The 16,733-nt window shown below is 49.1% G+C and overlaps 6 protein-coding genes across 6 annotated transcripts; 3 read left to right on the top strand and 3 right to left on the bottom strand.

Annotated features, from left to right (window-relative positions):
- Positions 1–770: 770 nt before the first annotated feature.
- On the bottom strand, positions 771–1,825 carry N7520_007543 (uncharacterized protein; the record flags this gene model as incomplete). The annotated part of the gene is made up of 2 exons (XM_057141477.1): positions 771–1,699; positions 1,768–1,825. The coding sequence occupies 2 exons, from the start codon at positions 1,823–1,825 to the stop codon at positions 771–773; spliced, it is 987 nt and encodes a 328-aa protein (XP_056995483.1).
- Positions 1,826–2,969: 1,144 nt separating this feature from the next.
- On the top strand, positions 2,970–4,311 carry N7520_007542 (aldo/keto reductase; the record flags this gene model as incomplete). The annotated part of the gene is made up of 5 exons (XM_057141476.1): positions 2,970–3,152; positions 3,219–3,263; positions 3,315–3,522; positions 3,578–3,912; positions 3,970–4,311. The coding sequence occupies 5 exons, from the start codon at positions 2,970–2,972 to the stop codon at positions 4,309–4,311; spliced, it is 1,113 nt and encodes a 370-aa protein (XP_056995482.1).
- A 738-nt stretch (positions 4,312–5,049) lies between these two features.
- Positions 5,050–9,129, top strand: N7520_007541 (nonribosomal peptide synthase; the record flags this gene model as incomplete). The annotated part of the gene is made up of 1 exon (XM_057141475.1): positions 5,050–9,129. One exon carries the CDS (start codon positions 5,050–5,052, stop codon positions 9,127–9,129), a length of 4,080 nt encoding a protein of 1,359 aa, XP_056995481.1.
- Positions 9,130–10,148: 1,019 nt separating this feature from the next.
- N7520_007540 (CENP-S family protein) lies at positions 10,149–10,749 on the bottom strand (the record flags this gene model as incomplete). The annotated part of the gene is made up of 4 exons (XM_057141474.1): positions 10,149–10,275; positions 10,379–10,412; positions 10,533–10,656; positions 10,711–10,749. 4 exons carry the CDS (start codon positions 10,747–10,749, stop codon positions 10,149–10,151), a joined length of 324 nt encoding a protein of 107 aa, XP_056995480.1.
- Positions 10,750–11,136: 387 nt separating this feature from the next.
- N7520_007539 (uncharacterized protein) lies at positions 11,137–11,712 on the top strand (the record flags this gene model as incomplete). Its single annotated transcript, XM_057141473.1, has 1 exon — positions 11,137–11,712. The coding sequence occupies one exon, from the start codon at positions 11,137–11,139 to the stop codon at positions 11,710–11,712; it is 576 nt and encodes a 191-aa protein (XP_056995479.1).
- A 263-nt stretch (positions 11,713–11,975) lies between these two features.
- N7520_007538 (DDB1/RSE1 family protein) lies at positions 11,976–15,736 on the bottom strand (the record flags this gene model as incomplete). The annotated part of the gene is made up of 5 exons (XM_057141472.1): positions 11,976–12,278; positions 12,346–12,792; positions 12,849–14,758; positions 14,815–15,500; positions 15,642–15,736. The coding sequence occupies 5 exons, from the start codon at positions 15,734–15,736 to the stop codon at positions 11,976–11,978; spliced, it is 3,441 nt and encodes a 1,146-aa protein (XP_056995478.1).
- Positions 15,737–16,733: the final 997 nt, after the last annotated feature.

Here is a 16,733-nt window from a genome sequence, read left to right as displayed (position 1 = left end):
ACTCGAGCATCCTGTCACACCATGTACTTGAGAATGTCAAAAATTCGTGCCCACTAGTTGCCGTTATTGCCGGGCACTATCCACAGAGCTGCATATCGCAAACTTGAAACATGGAAAACAGTTGATTTCAACCAAAATTGGTTCGTATTAGAGGCATGACTACCTTCATTATAAATCTCTCAAGAACAAAAAGTACTATACGAGTAGAAAACAGCACCTAGAATGCCACATTACCCACGCTTTATTACCGCTTTCTGCCCCAATGTCAACCATGGTTCGATAGCAGTGGCGAAAAAAAATGAGGCGAGAGAGAATCGAACTCCCAGTCTTCTGGAGACCCCAATTTGGACAAATCGCTGGAATCAGACGCGTTACCATTGCGCCATCACCCCATTTATAAAGTTTACGTAATCAAGTTTTGACCTTGATCCTCTTCATCTCGCCTTGCAAATGTCTTACAGTATTGCGAACATGACGGAGTACCTACGCATGGACATCCGGCTCAAACTGATGAGCACCACATACTGGACCGATCCCATTATTTACGAGGAAACTCGAACTAGACTGGAACATGTTTGCAGTCTTGGATGCCTCCCTCCAAGATTTAAGCCCAAGACCTTGGAAGAAATCGCTGTCGTCGAACGTTATTGGCGGAAGTAAGTGCTCACTTGGTCGGGAAAGCCTTGTGACTGAAATTAACAAGAGATTAGATTTTGCATTAAGTCGAACAAGCATTATATGGACTCTCTTCTTTTAGAGAATCAGACGATCTACATGAACCTTCTTGATAACATTGGTCTTAAGCGGCGGCTCCTTGTAACATTGATCTTTCTCGACCGTGTCCAGACCGGAAAGGCCGCTAGAGCCTGACTCCTTCCACTTGAGACAGTTTGAGTCTCATCGGTGTCAGATTGACTGGTCGTGCTAGCGACGGGAGGGAACCGAGAGGAAGTAGATTCCCTGCAGGAGTTTCTGAGGGCGAAATTGGCCAGGGACTCTACACTTATGCGGTCCCTAGGAACGTAGTGAGAGCCGTAGTAACGAATGATCTCACATGATGTGAAACAGTGAGCCAAGTCCATGGTTTGGAAGGGTTTGACGATGGCGTCAAAATTGGCTAATGTGTGACAGCTTGGTACATCGATCGGCCACTGGTAAAGACTCCCGTAGTACTTTAATGTGCCGCGATATCCTCCCATGCCGATGAAGAATCTGATGCTTTCCTGGCCAGGTAGATTGAGGAAGTCGTCGATCGGTAGGTCTTGAGCCCGAATGGCGGCAACCTTTTCCGGGTTGTTGTCGCAGTCAAGCAGAGAGGCGATCATCCCCGCGAGACAGGCACCCTGTGAGAACCCGATAATGGCGTGGATAGGTCGTCCGTAGATAAATCTTGCAATGTAAGAGAGCGAGGCTTCGACTCCGCGGTATCTGCTCACGGTATCCCGACCGTACCACCAACCCATGAATCCCAGGACTGAGTCGTCGCCCATCATCGTACCCTTAAGGTTGCCTTTATCATCTTCATCGTCGACCTCCCCGCCAAATCCTATCGGGGGCTCGAGAACCAAAGTCCCATTGGGGTGCAAGAATTCGATGCCTCCTGGGAATTCGTCGAGAATGTCTGGCGTTACTACTTCATTGATGCGTTCCCATATCCGACTTGACTTGGCGCGGAATTCCGAATCGCTTCCGGCAAACCCTGCAGATAAATGCAAGTGTTAGCAATAAGGCAAAACTTCAAGGGGCGCTTTATTGGGTAGATCTCACCATGAATCATCAAGATCCTAAACTTGGGCAGTTCATCAACATCTACCTTGGAATCCATATTGTTGGTCCAGCGGTTTCCGCTTTTGGCTGAGATATCAAGTGTTGGGAATAGAGGGGAAGGTTGTGTGATTATGGCACCAGCCATATAACTCGTTGGCTATGTGGGACACTTGAAAGGGCTGTTCGTGTTTCAGTTCAGCCGTGTTGATCTTGGCCGTACAGCGGAGACAGGTTGACAATAAAGGGTGGACCACGTGAAATTTGATTGAACGCCACTATTATGTCAAACGCTCAGGGGAATACACTACAACGGACGCGTGATCTATAGATTGTAGCTACGGAGATAAATGCATTCGGCAGTGGGCCAGATCGAGGTCAATCTTAGCTGAAATACAGTAGCATGCATGTAATCAATAGTATAGTACCCACCTAGACGATCACCCTCCGTCTACCTAAATAGGTTATGATATACCACAAATGATACGTCAATTTGCCACAAATCTCACTATATTAAATAGATCCTACGCCATTTACTTGTATTTTCTACAAAATGGACAGTACTTTACACAGCTTACAAGTTGGCAAAATTTATGTGGGTATATGGGTGGAGTTTACAATTGATCATTCATGCCACAGTACTGTACTATATGTCCCAATATGTAGAAGATCCTCAAGCTGAACCCACGTGGATGCAAAGTCGATTTGGTGTGTGGACCCTTTTTGACAAAGTTCTGGAATCAAAAAAAATGCCATTGGCTCCAGCGTCATTGCGCTTTTACCACGAAATTTTCCATGGAGGACTCTTTAGGTTTCGTGTGTGCGAAGCAGGCTCTTATAGGGTTAATACCTTCTGGGATATCACAGATCTGCATGATCTGCGAAAGTTTGAGCTAAACCGTGCGCCAAAACCTTGTTTGGAGCCCCTGACTCCACCCTGTGAACTATCATCTTGCACTATCAACGCCGATCATATAGTAATTTATAACCAACCCGATTCGGCAACCTTCTACGAGAAATCGCCGATATAGGAATAGCAGGGATGTGGATCACTCGATCTCACCATCTAACTTTACCATTGGGACGATTGGATTCTGGTGGAGCATGTCATTGCCTGTTTTGAAGCCCCTCAATAATTACCGAATCATGCATGTTGTTTTCTCGACACTCCTTGAGAAAGACTCGTTCGGTACTCGGATTCCAACATGGGCAAAGCTGTGCTAGACAAATTGGCAAAGGTCCCTCGATGCCTGAGCGAATCTATAACGCGGTCAAGGGCGGAGTATCGAAGACTGGGAAATTCAGGGCTGAGAGTGTCTAATCCGATTCTCGGTGGACTTACTCTAGGCAGTTCGCGATGGCTCCCATGGGTCTTGAATGAAGACAAGGTATCTACTGGCTCTTTCCCGCTTGCGCTCTTCAACTCTTTAGGAACTCTCCTCATCTTTTCTTAGGCGCTGGGTATATTGAAATCTGCCTACGATCGTGGTATTAACACTGTATGCACCCCCTTGCTTTTGAATTGTCGGTCATGACTAACCCGATAAAAGTGGGACACTGCAAATGTTTATTCAAATGGCGAATCTGAAAGGATCATCGGGCAAGCCCTCCAAAAATACAAGATTCCACGTGAGAAAGTGATCATCATGACCAAGTGTTATCGAGTCCTATGTGATCCCGAAAATTATGATCCTGGGTCGATGGTTACTATGCACCATGAGTTGGCAGATAGAAGCAAAGACTATGTCAACCAATGGGGTATGTCCATTCTCGATCTTAACGCAAAAGCTCAACATACTGATACTGTCCAAAGGCTTATCCCGCGCTGCCATCTTCAAGGCAGTCGAAGGATCCCTAAGGCGTTTGAATACCAGTTATATCGACGTGCTTCAAATCCACCGTTTTGACCCCACGGTACCACCAGAAGAAACCATGCGCGCCTTGGATGATGTCGTAAGGTCCGGCATGGTCCGTTATATTGGCGCCAGCTCAATGTGGACATATCAATTTGCCATGTTGCAGCACGTCGCAGAGAAGAACGGCTGGACCAAATTCATCTCTATGCAAAACCACTACAATTTACTATATCGTGAAGAAGAGCGAGAGATGAACCCATATTGCAATCTCACTGGCGTTGGGCTGACACCGGTAAGAATACTTGATCGATGCGAAAGAACATTGACGGAAGCTAATATTCTTCGATAGTGGGCTGCTTTAGCATCGGGTAAGCTAGCACGCGATCCAAGTAAAAAGTCAACCACAGCTCGGGACGAATGGAGCGCTCGTGGGTCATTATATGACAATGGCATTGAGAATATTGATGGAATTGTCTCAAGAGTTAGAGAGATTGCTCTAGCCCGGGAGTGGCCAATGAGCCATGTCAGTCTGGCCTGGCTAAACCGGCGGGTCACCGCCCCCATCATTGGGTTTAGCTCGAGTGGGCGCATGGATGAGGCTCTCGCTGCTCGAGGAAAAGAGCTCACTGATGAAGAAGAGCGCTACTTGGAAGAATTATACACTCCGAGAGCTATTCAAGGACATGAATGAGTCCGCCCTAGGGCTAACGTCCTGATAAGAGCTTTCTATGTGTTTTATTATTATAATTTTTCTACTGAACTTGTGCCGTATCTAGTCAGGGAAATCTCGGGAACGATCAGGGAGACTGTGTGGACATGTGCTTTTCCGGGGCAATAATTATTTCCATCGCTGGATTTGCCGGGAGATTGGCCTGTTTTTTCGTAACTCCCTGGCTAATATTCGGCCTGCCGTAGTTGGACGCAGCTCCGGCGATCCGAACCGCCGATCCCGATTACGGCAGTGGACACAGTAACTAGTGGAAACTTGGCTACGAGGGCTGAAGATTATGAATGAGGTGGATCATACCAAAAAAACCTTGATTCTCGTATCTGCCGATCCCTGAGATGTGTCTATAGTTTGGCTCGTCTCCACTATACGAGCTATCGACTGGGTGGGTCCGCTAAGCTGATATGCATGAACAACTAGGGGTACCTCGATGATCACGTTTTTCTTGAATACATGCTCAGGAGACTTGACTAGAGCTCCACTTTGACAATCGCGCAGTGATCGGAGTATTGAGGGGCGTTTTTCTTAGAAAAATCACCAAAATTCTCCGTCATATTTGAAACTCTACCTTCCTGCAGCTGTCCCGCTAATTGAGCCTGCAGCTTTATCTCTAGGTAAGTCAATAAACTCAGTCCGATCAGGTGCAGGAGATCGTCTAATCTCGAACGCATACATAGCTTCCATCGCTGGAAGTTTCCAACTATGACGTCCAATGAGGCCGATATCCCCACGGGCCTTCCCATGTGCCAGTGGAACAGCGCCAGAAGGACAGATTCGAAACAATCTACGATTTTAACGGCGACTGAGCTACCGACGGAGGAGCCAGTGGCACAACAGCCAACAGTGAACGGAGGAACTACAACCGCGAACCACGTAACGACGAAGGAGGTCACATCCAATGAACGTCCCACAGCGGCGGAATTTTGGCAGAATGCCCTGGCAGGTGCCGAATGCTCCTCATATCCGACATTACCACCATTCCTTGATCAGCCAGACGCAGATAGAGAGGTAGAGCACACTTTCCTCCAACCTTCGGAGGTTCTTGGGAGTATCTCTGTATCAACATTGGTCCGCGCGGCATGGGCTTTGATCACCGGCTCAATGACCGACTCGAATGATGTGATGTTTGGTACAACAGCATCTAAAGGAAACACAATAATTCCCGTGCGCGTAAGACTCGGAAATTTGAGTATTCAAGAGTACCTACGAGAGGTCCAACAGCATGCGATTGCGGCTATTCCCCACGAGCAAGTGGGATTGGAACAAATAGCCAAGCTGTCTACCGACTGCGAAAAAGCTTGCGCATTCCAAACGGTGCTTATCCAATCCCGCGATGATATCCCACCTTACCAGTTCAACAAGTATGGGCTCACGATCCATGTTAAGCTTGTTGGCGGCGAGATCAACGTTAAGGCTGCATTTGACCCGCGTGTAATTGAGCCATTGCTTGTCTTTAAACTCCTCCGACGCCTTGAATTTGTCACTCAACAACTCAGTAGCTCAAGTCAACAAAAGGGGCTGAGCGAGCTGGAGCTTCTTCCGCCACAGGATCTAGATCAAATTCGCGAGTGGAACAGCGGTGTTCCAGCGGTGGTTGAGCGATGTATCCATGATATTGTCCAGGAACGTGCGCAGGCTGACCCTGAGGCGCAGGCAGTCTGCGCATGGGACGGTGAACTAACATATCGCGAGCTGAACGAGCTTTCATCTTATCTTGCCTCCCACCTGGTGAATCTCGGTGTTGGCCCTGAGAAAGTCGTGCCATTATGCTTCGAAAAGTCGATGTGGACCGTTGTGGCCATACTTTCTGTTCTCAAGGCTAGTGGCACATTCGTTCTCCTTGATCCCAGTCTCCCCGAGGGCCGAGTTCAGAGTGTCACCCAGAAGGTGCAGGCGGAGACTGCAATTACTTCCAAGTACTGTCAAGGCAGACTCAGTCCCTTCGTGCGCCAGACGGTTGTGCTCTCCAAGGAAACTATGGATTCGTTCAAATCACAAAGTCAGCGATCCTCGTCTCAGATGCCAAAGGCGGTGCCTAGCGGTGCTGCATATATCATTTTCACATCCGGTAGTACTGGAGAGCCGAAGGGCTGCGTTGTCGAGCACCGATCCTACTGCTCAGCTGCATCTGGCCACGGAAAGATCCTAGGCATGAGCAAGAACATTCGCGCTCTGCAGTTCGGCTCCTACAACTTCGCCGGAGCTATCATGGAAATGGTCATGACCATGATCTATGGTGGCTGTATCTGTATTCCCAAAGAAGAGGATCGCACGGTCAACCTGGCCGCGACGATTGGCAAGCTGAATGCCAATTGGGCCTTCTTGACCGCGACTGTGCTGGCGCTCCTTCACCCAGAGGACGTTCCATCGCTACGCACAATTTGCGTCGGTGGTGAGCCCATCCGAAGCTCCCAGATCAGGTTGTGGGCTCCAAAGGTCCAGTTGCGACAAACTTACGGCAGCGCTGAGACTGCTGCTGTCGTCTCGTCGGCTGGCTTGGATCCGGCGTCGGTCGTTACGAGTGTCGGAAAAGCGACTACCTGCAAGTGCTGGCTCACCAACCCAGCGAATCCTAACCAGCTCGTGCCTATCGGTGCACCTGGTGAGGTTATATTCGAAGGACCTGTGATCGGGCGGCATTACATTGGCAATCTGCAGAAGACAGCCGAGGCCTTCATTGAGGCGCCGTTCTGGAGAGGCACCCTCGGGCCTGTTGCTGCATCTTCGAGGTTCTACCGAACTGGTGACCTCGCTTCATACAGGAGCGATGGATCCATTGAGCTGCTGGGAAGAAAAGATACCCAGGTTAAGCTGCGTGGCCAGCGCATTGAGCTTGGAGAAATTGAACACCAAGCAAGACAATCCTCTCCAGACTTGAAGGAGGTCGCCGTAGAGCTTACTGTTCTTGGTGGCAGCGGTCCTAAGTTGATCTCCTTCCTGGTGCTCAAGTCCAGCCAAACAAATGAAAATGGCAGTGGTGTGGTTCTTGACGAACATGTCTGGTCGGTTATTCAAACTGTGAAGAGTCGACTGGAGAGCGTGCTGCCCCATTACATGGTTCCCTCTGTGTTCCTCCCCATCACAAGCCTTCCTCTCACGGCCTCTGGAAAAACCGATCGGAGAATCCTTCGCCAGATGGGCTCCGCGCTCACCGCACAGCAAATCCTGGATCTGCATCCCAAGTCTAAAGGCGAGAAGCGAAAGCCACACACACGGACTGAACTGCAGCTTCAGCAGATCTGGTGTGATGTGCTCAAACTCGACCCCTCCACCATCGGTCTTGACGACAGCTTCTTCCAGATCGGCGGTGATTCTGTTAGCGCCATGAAGGTTATAAGTAAGGCTCGCGCGCTCGGCCTGAACCTGAAAATGGTAGACATTTTCCGAAAGGACATACTTGTGGAGTTGGCTCAGCAGGAGTCCCTAAACACCGCTGACGAAGCCCCCGAGCAAGTTGTTTCCGCTCCTCTCGTCGAATCCTCACTCAAATCCGCTCTGCTTGACGAGCTTGAATCGACCTTCTCCATCAGTTCCTCAGATGTTGCGGATATCTACCCGCTCACCTACGTCCAGGAGGTCCTTGTCACTGCCATTGTAAGCTTGGGATATTCCGTCGATTATGTCTACCTTGATCTCGATGCTGGCCTGGATGTATCGGACTTGGAACGTGGCTGTAGGAGACTATTTGAGAAGTACCCCATCCTCCGCGCTCGCTTCTTGCAGCTTCAGGGCAAGTTCTGGCAAGTTGTTCCCCACCAACTCAATGAGGTCTTTAGCATTGAGCCCGTCGTTGGGAATCTTGAAGAATGCGTCCGGAACTTCTGCCTCGAGAACAAGAAGACATTGCCACCCACCCAGCCCCCTGCTGCGTTCTTCCTCTTCAGGCATGAGAAGGGAATGCGGTTGGCCTTTCGGTTGTCGCACGCCCAATATGATGCCTTCAGTGTGCCCGTCCTGTTGCAGGCAATCTTCGATGGCGATCAGGGTGAGACTCCTGCGAAGCCAACTTTCCCTTCATTCCTCGAATACACCGCCCACCGGCGCCCCAAGACACTTGCCTACTGGAGCCAATTGCTTCGGGGATCGCATGTCACTCCAATCATGCCCCATATCCGCCCAAAAAATCCCCAAACCCCCATTCCTGAGCAAATTAATGCAGTAGGGGAGGCACATTTGCCGAGCCGTCTGGGCAAAATTACCCACGCCACTCTGCTCCGGGCCGCGTGGGCTGTCTATCTCTCGCGCATGACGAGTGAAACCGACGTCATCTACGGCCAGGTGGTTGCCGGCCGTGTCGCCGGGATTCCAGCCGTAGAGAAGATCGTCGGGTGTTGTCTGAACATTCTCCCCGAGCGCGTTGATTTCGCTTCTATCAAGACTGTTGCGGAGCTACTCAACGTCGTTCAGGACCAATATCTTTTGCTGGGAGATTCAGACTCCCTTGATTTCAGGGCCATTGTCGATAACTGCACCGAATGGCCAGCCGGTTCTGAATTTGACGCCGTTCTTCATCACCGGAGTGTTGATACAACACCCGAGATCCATACCTCGGCCGGTCTTGCGCATCTGGGATATCTCCCAAACCCGTCCATTTTCCCGTTCATCTACATTGTGTCGGCATCGCGGGGCGATGATATTCTCATCAAGGTGATGGCCAATAATCATATGATGGCCCCCGAGATGTGTAAGAACATGGCGGACAGTCTGGCCCGCATTATAGAGAAGCTGGTTACTGGCATGCATATGCCATTGCCGCAGTGGATGGATGATGTTAAGGTCTAGTCAAGAATTTTCGATTATGTATCACACCATAGGGTGGCGCACGAGTGGGTGAACTCGATGGATTTGTTTGATTTCATGTATATGTACCGTATGAGGGTCCGTTTTGAGTGGACCTTCATCATCTTCCTTATTCGACACATTTAACAATCACTCTTGAATCAATGCCAAAGTAGAGCGCATCATAGACTTACATTGTCAAGAACATATCTGATGCTGATTCTCAGTGAGGGGCAAATGGCTCACTGTAATGGCAACGAAATCTCCTAACACGGCTAGACGAGGTGTAACACCAAGTCCAGGGGCAGTAGGAGCCGTGTGAAGTCCGTTGTGGACTTCAAACGCATCATCTGCCAATTTCACCTCACACATATCACGGCACTCCAGAACGCAATGCAAACAGGGACTCCTCGTTCTCCGGCTATACAGTCCACCCCCGGAAGGTGTAGGTCCTCGAGGAGCCTTGCTCCTACTTCTGAGAGCAAGCAATCATGTGCCTGAGAGCCTCTCTACGGGTCCTGAAGAAAGGTGATTCTGGAATGAGTGCAGTAGTTTTCGAAATAAGTTATACCTCCACACTCTTGAATCTTCTTACTTCATTCCCAGTCACGAATTAGAAAAGCGCTAGTCGTAATATGAAAGATGATAACACTTGGTATAAGCATCGAAGGGAGGTTACGTGACGTCGTGTTGGGGCACTAAACCTAAAAAGGCAAATTAAAAGTTTAGGGCCAGAAAGAATAATCTATTGGATTACCACTATTTACAGGAACAAGATCTCTCATGCATTCGGGGGAACATTAGAAACATATTCGAAGCCATCTGACCAGTCCAAATTGCACATGAATAAAATTGATTGGGTTGTTGCAGGGGTATCGGAATTAGGTCATACATCATGAACGACTGAAATGCTAACCCACTATGAGCTGGGCGAGGTCCCGCCAGTGAGGGGCCAGTGTCGAAGCTGGGGATTCTGTACTGTAGTGGCACTTTCTTGTACAGGAAGTCACCTCACCCGCTCTTCATGAGTTCTCTTCGCGCTCATTCTCCAGGTGCTCCATGTATTTATGCAGGGTCTGGTTCAGCCCGTCATTGCGGCGACAAAGCATCAGCACGTCAGCAGGGGTGACAGTTGACCGCCCGGCATGCCTAGAACGGAGATGCCTATTAGTTAAGTGTGGCTTATTGGAACAAAAAACCATGTTCCTAGCTAGTTGTTCTTGGGGAATTGGGGAAGGTTGGGTTGGCTTACTTGGCAAAAGCCTCTACATCAACGACAGCAGATTCTGTGTTGTTGTCAGTGATAGTGATTTTTATCGAAATGGTTGGATAGTTTTATGCTGCCTGCCGCACCAGCTGCATGAAAACAGGATAGGCAGCAAGTTTGACACTTGAGAAGTACGTACCAAGGTGTGACCATGCCAGCTCTAGCAGGGCGTTGGTGAACTGGGGCGTGGCAGTGGCATCGAGTTTCAAGGTCTCCTCGTCCACAATTTTGCTAACGCAATCGTACAACTCAGTTTTCAGGCGCTATAAGTGGTGTTAGTCATTTAGAACTTCAATCAAATTTCCCAAACCACTTACCTCTGCCTGGTTCTGGTCCGAATTTTCATTATTCGACATCCTGTTGACAATGAATTGAAGAGGTATTAAGTTGCGTCGCGTTCCATACATAATAATGAAGGATGCTGATTGGCCAAAAACGCGTAAAAGGAAGAATAGTTAACCCGAACGGGCTGCTCCTTCCGCATTGAGGCATTTTTCGTTTAGCAAGCAATAGCTCAGAACAAAATATTGGGAAGCTTCTCGCTCCTTCTCTCCCTTATCCAATCAAAGAAGTCGCGCAATCTTCATTGCGTTTTATCTTTCCTCCCTCAATCTCTGCATCCACAGAGTTCAATTCCTCACCTTTCAATATTCAAATTTGAAAGTTGAACCCATCCGCCGGCACCCGCGCTCGCCCCTCAACAAACAAAAAAAGGGAAAAAGAAATTTCACATCTTGCCCACTATGGCTGAACCCCAGCCCGATTTCAGCGACGTCGCGGCCGAGGCTGCCGCAGACTTCTTCAACCAGATTTTCGGTGTCGTTTTTGAAGCCATTTGCCGCTTTGGTCGCAACCTCTACAACTCCTTCGCTGAAGTCAGCGTGGGTCGCTGGACCAAGGTTATCTGCTCCGTGATCTTCTACGTCCTCATCCGCCCCTACATCGAGAAGCTCTTCAAGTGGCTGTACGACCGGGACCGTCGCCTCGAAAAGGAGAAGAAGGAGAAGGAGAGGGCCGCGCTCGGTGGCAAGAAGGCTAAGAAGTCTGCTAACTCGCTGCGTGGTGGTGAGACTGGCAAGGTGCTGGGCGAGGTGGAGACTGAGGATGAGCTTGAGGAGGGCGAGGAGAACCTGGCGCTGGCCAGTGGTGTGCCGGAGTGGAACAAGATGGCTCGCAAGCGCCAAAAGAAGTACCTGAAGAACCTTGAGAAGCAGAATGGAAAGCGCGCTGAGGAGCTTTCTGAGGAGCAGCTTATGGAATTGCTCGACTGGAGTGAGTCGGAGAATGAGGAGGAGAAGAAGAAGAAGAAGGATCTTTGATCTCGACATTTACTCACGCTGCCAGGGGCTTGGCAAGAACCGAAAATCATAGACGGCCGATCTGTAATATTTTTGCTTCATGATTCTCATTGTATTAACCTTATTAATTATTAAACAAATTCAGCTATCTCGCTACACATAATGGATTACATCTTCTGCTGTATTCGGAAAGAAAGGAACAATCGAACATGCAATAATAATTATTTCGTAATGAATGCCGTTTGCCCATTCGTCAAGATAATAACAGAAATTCGGCGTACATATTAATGCAATCTCCGCAATGCCTCAATCATTCTCCGCACCTCTTCCACATTACTAGAGCCGACTTCCTCCACAATCTCCTCCTGCAGTTCTGGCTCACAGGTGAGGAATGTCTCAATGAGCTCGCCGTCGACGAAGCGGTAAGGTGCGTCAGCAGAACGACTCAGTGTTCTGAACGCACGGAATTCATCGAACGTCAGTCCACCCAGTGACTCCACTTTACTGGCGATGACGCTCTGGAGAGTCATCAGGAAGTCTTGATGTTCGGCATTGATGAGTGCGAAGAGGTAGATGGAGCCCTCGACCTGAAATATGGGTATGAACGTTAGTCAATTGCTCGTAGTATGTTATGGGCATTGGAAAGACACATACGGTTGCCATAAAAGCTCGCGGGGTCACCATCACCGTTGATAGCTGTGGGATACTAATTGGGCGGATGCGGTTGACCATTTCGCCGAGGGCAATCTCGCTAGTCGGGATGAGACGTTTTTTATCCTGATCTGTCACGCCGTTCGCATTGCGAGACAAGACAATCAGATTGCCCTGGGTTTCGCCGACGAGAAGCATGTCGTCATCAATAGAGGCAACGGCCGTACTCCATACGGTCTGGTAGTGCCGAGCAACTTCGACCAGCTGGTCCTGGGCTCCAGCCACGCCCGGGGAGTACTCAACGATGCTGACACTCTTCATGAGGTCGGCGACTATGATCATGTTGTTGACAACAGTCAGATCAACTGGCGCTGTTGATGTGCGATAGCTTGCAACCTTTTCAATCTGCATTGTCCCGAAATTATTATTAATCACCTTGTAGACAACAACCTAGAGAGTGTTAGTATGAATACCCAATAATTCGTAAACAGCCAAGTACCACTTACAGTCTTGACAAGCGCCGCAACAATTTTGTCATCCATCATGGCCAATGCTCGGCATCCACCCCTCACAGGTAACTCGGCGACCTGGGTCAATTTGCGACCATGATCAACCTCCAGCACTAAAATCCGCCCGCGGATTCCCTCTTCCTTGACGACATCATGCAGATATGAAGTGCCAACGACAAAGCGATCTTTAGTTATCTCATTTCCAAGTCCGTCTTTTCCGGCCGGGAATTCGGCGCGAATCACACTCTCTACCAGTTCGTCCTGCTCGAGCTCCAGCGAATCAAGTTGCCGAAACAGAATCTCGTCGGCTAGCACAAGGTGGCTCTTTACGACTTCGACTCCATCCTCTAACTTTCGATCAATTGTGCCGAGTCCGAATGCTTTTTCGGATGGGGAGTATGCAACGCGGCGGACTGTTGATCCCATTGGGAGAGTCTGAATTTGTGTCGTCCGCTCTTTGTCGACTAGAGCAATCTTCAGTTCACTCGCAGTAGCTACAGCGATAGCATTGGGATATGCCTCTGCGTTCAAATGACATATGCGAGATGCCCCTTCAGAGTTGACTGCTGAGTAGATAATTCGACCCTCGGAGCCATAGATGAGACTAGGATTCTCGCAGGTTGCGAACACATTGTATAGCCCATCTCCCCGAGGGAGCTTCTTGAACTTTGGCTGTTCTGATCCGAGGACCAGCCTATTCATCCCAGCCAAGGAATAGTTTCGGGGGTCCAAAGAGAATGTGATCACGCTGCCGTCCGCCATGGAGACAAAAAGAGTAGGCGGATTATCGGCGAGCACGTTGGCCACAAGAACCGACCGAGGGAACGCCTCGCCCGTCTCCCCCAACGTCTTGGTTTGGAGCTCAGATAATGTGTTGATGTCCAAGATGGAGACTTTGGCCGACTGGGGGAAAGCAGCAATACAGACTCCCGCAGGATTAGCTGGAACTGTCACACCCGAAATTTGCTGGTCCACACCAAGATCTTTTTCTGTAATAAGCTGTGCATTATTTTGAAGATCAAAAGAGGACAGAATCTGACCCCCAGTAACAAGTACCAGATGGTCATTACTTGCCGAGGCAGCAGTAATGGCTTTTTGCGCAGGGGATGTCCAGTGAAATGTGACCATACCACTCTCCAGGTCAGCCACTAGAGCTCGCTTCTCCGTTACCTGGAGAATTCGACCACCCGGCAAATTGACAGCCAGAAGAGTGCTCTCATCAAGGCTAAGACCCAGGAAGCTTTCCAGTTCTTCGACTTCTCCATCTGTACTGAAGCGAAATACACGAGTCTCGTCAACAAAGGTGACTAAAAGTGTGTCCAAGATGTCTCCGCTGGCCTCGGTCTGCAGTCCCCATAGATCTGTAATATGATCCATTTCACCAAGAATACCCAGATCTTCCATGCCCACACCACTTCGCACACTTCGTAGAGTCCCATCGTCGAATGCACCAGAGCCTGTCACGATTCGAGCTTGCCCAGAGGAAAATTCATGGGTGTAGCTCTCATTATTGCGATTTCCGAGGTCCATTACTGTAAAGTCGAGGATAGGAGCAATATTAGACAGCGTCTGAATGGTCTCGAAGCCTCCACTGCCGATCCGGAGTACCTGGGAATCGCCTTGGTGCGATCCAACAAACAGAACCCCACCGCCCAAGTAAACAAGAACTGTTGCCCGAGGGGTAGTCCCAAGGTAGTCCAGTTTCCAGTCTTCGACGTCACCCTGATTATCCAGTATGAACATCAGGAAAAAGAGCCTGCCGTAGTCATCAGCTAGTAACCACCGTTGGCTATCAACCTTTTCCCATGCAACAAAGACAGTGGCTTCATCAAGATCGCGTGAGATCACATCATTCGCATTATCATCAATGTACTTGATCGAGGTTTCTCCAAGAACAATAAGTCCACCTAAAGTAATGATCATTAGTTCATGCATAGCCCGTCAGAGGCACCATGAGACATACCTAACGGAGCCGGAATGGGAATCAAATGTGAAGAGCCCATATCAAGCTCATGCCCAAACACTCCGCCCTCTAGCTTCTTGTCCTGCACCTCTTTGAAGGTCGCATCTGCAGGCCCACTGGACGTCGCCCGGCTATAATCCAGCTCCCGGATCCGCAGCCGAACCTTCTTCTGATTGTCCTCATACAATATGGCTAGCCATGGTTGATTTGACGCAGAATGCAAGAAAGCAGATGACCGAACGAACAACTCGTCAATACGCGACGCAGTCGGCTCGCCAAGCTCACCCACCTGCGGCGCATCAGGCTGCAATGCTGCTTGCGAAACTCGGCCTTTACGCTTCGTCAACTCGACAATTGGGATCACGACCACCACACCCTCGTAGACTTCCAGCGTCATGAAGCGCCCAGTGGGATCAAGAAGACAGCGCGGACTCATCTCGGCTTCGCGGGATGAGGGTTCCGAAATATCGACATAGCTGCGAGCGGTTTTGATTTCGTTATTTTTGTGGTCCCACACCAAAGTGAAATATTTGTACTGGTCTGTCCCGACGAAAAGGTGATCCGTTCGTGAGTTCGCTGGTGCTGGGAGGCGGGCGAGCATGGTTACCTGCGCGAAGAGTGTGCGGGTGGCTGCAAGGGTCAGGCCATCCGATGTGAGAGTGTAGAATTCAAGTCGATTCGATTTGCTATATGATCCCGAAATATATTAGCATTCTTGTCAAGGGTCTATTGGAGACACCTCGCGGAGTTGCGCATGCGGTGTGGTCCCCGCATGGACCAAAATCCCATATCTTCAGCGAACAGGCAGTAGTAGACTTAGAACTCACGCAGCAACTAAGCAGTCCTCCTCTGGGCTGATAAAGTTTAGCTTCACCGCATGGCGAATGCCACTTGCCCGGTGGATGGGCACCACGTAGGCCATAGTCTCGGTCCTGCGGTCCTCGTTATGTCACAATTCGTGTTAGGGCAGCTGTATCACTGGGCCGTGCAGAGAATTCTTGAATTGCCGGGGAAGAAGCCGGGCAAATCCAGTCATATAAAAAGGCTAATCAAGGCCGAGATTCCAGAATGCGCATTTCCTTGACATGGAGATCGAAGGATTAGAAGCTGTGGTGGAGTGGATGTTCTTTGCCGGGCGGTCCCACGATTAAGTCCGCGCTTACAGCCGAAAACAGGATCACGTAGATCACGCACGCATTACGTTCTTTAAACAACATAACACACGAATTGATTCTAACTTATTACAGTATACTATAATGATTCTTATCTTAATCCTTTGTATACTCTGTATGCCATTGGAATCTCCTGTATTTGGCTAAACGTCACGTAATCAGAGTGTTTTATCTACACGTGACTGGTGGGCAAGCTGCTAGTATAATTCCACCTTGACATATTTCCTTCTATCTTTCATATCGTCCATGGATGTACACCTGATGATATCTTATTGACCTTAACTTCTATCAGCTACCTATTATGATCATTTATGCACAACTTCAATTCTACATGCTAGTATACTCTTGGTCTCCAGGGCTCTTACCCAACTATCTAGTAGGTACGAGATACTTAATATTACAGAGAGTGAACATTCTTTTTCGATAATTTCTAAAATTGTATCAATTGACATAAACTATGTATAAGTTGGCACGCACGACGTGAAATTACGAATTCTTACTGGACATGTGCAGCCGGGGGAGGGAGCACTGAGTCACGATTTTATTTATCCTCTTCCCAACTTGGAGCGACTGACAGCACCTGTTCGATTCTTTACAAGACGCAGGGACTGTTCGCAGTAGGGCATATCCCCATCACATCTTTCAAATAGTATCAGCTCTCTTCCGGGTGTTATCATTGATCAGAGGATATGGGTTTCCATAGTACCTCATACCGGGAAGCGGTAGAAGATCATATTGATCCCGAGG

The sequence above is a fragment of the Penicillium odoratum genome (genome assembly GCF_028828045.1).
Source record: "Penicillium odoratum strain IBT 22623 chromosome Unknown utg000005l_segment0_segment0, whole genome shotgun sequence".
Taxonomy (NCBI): Eukaryota; Fungi; Ascomycota; class Eurotiomycetes; order Eurotiales; family Aspergillaceae; genus Penicillium; species Penicillium odoratum.
The sequence above is the reverse complement of the archived record's forward strand: the minus strand, read 5'-3'. Positions and strand labels throughout refer to the sequence as shown.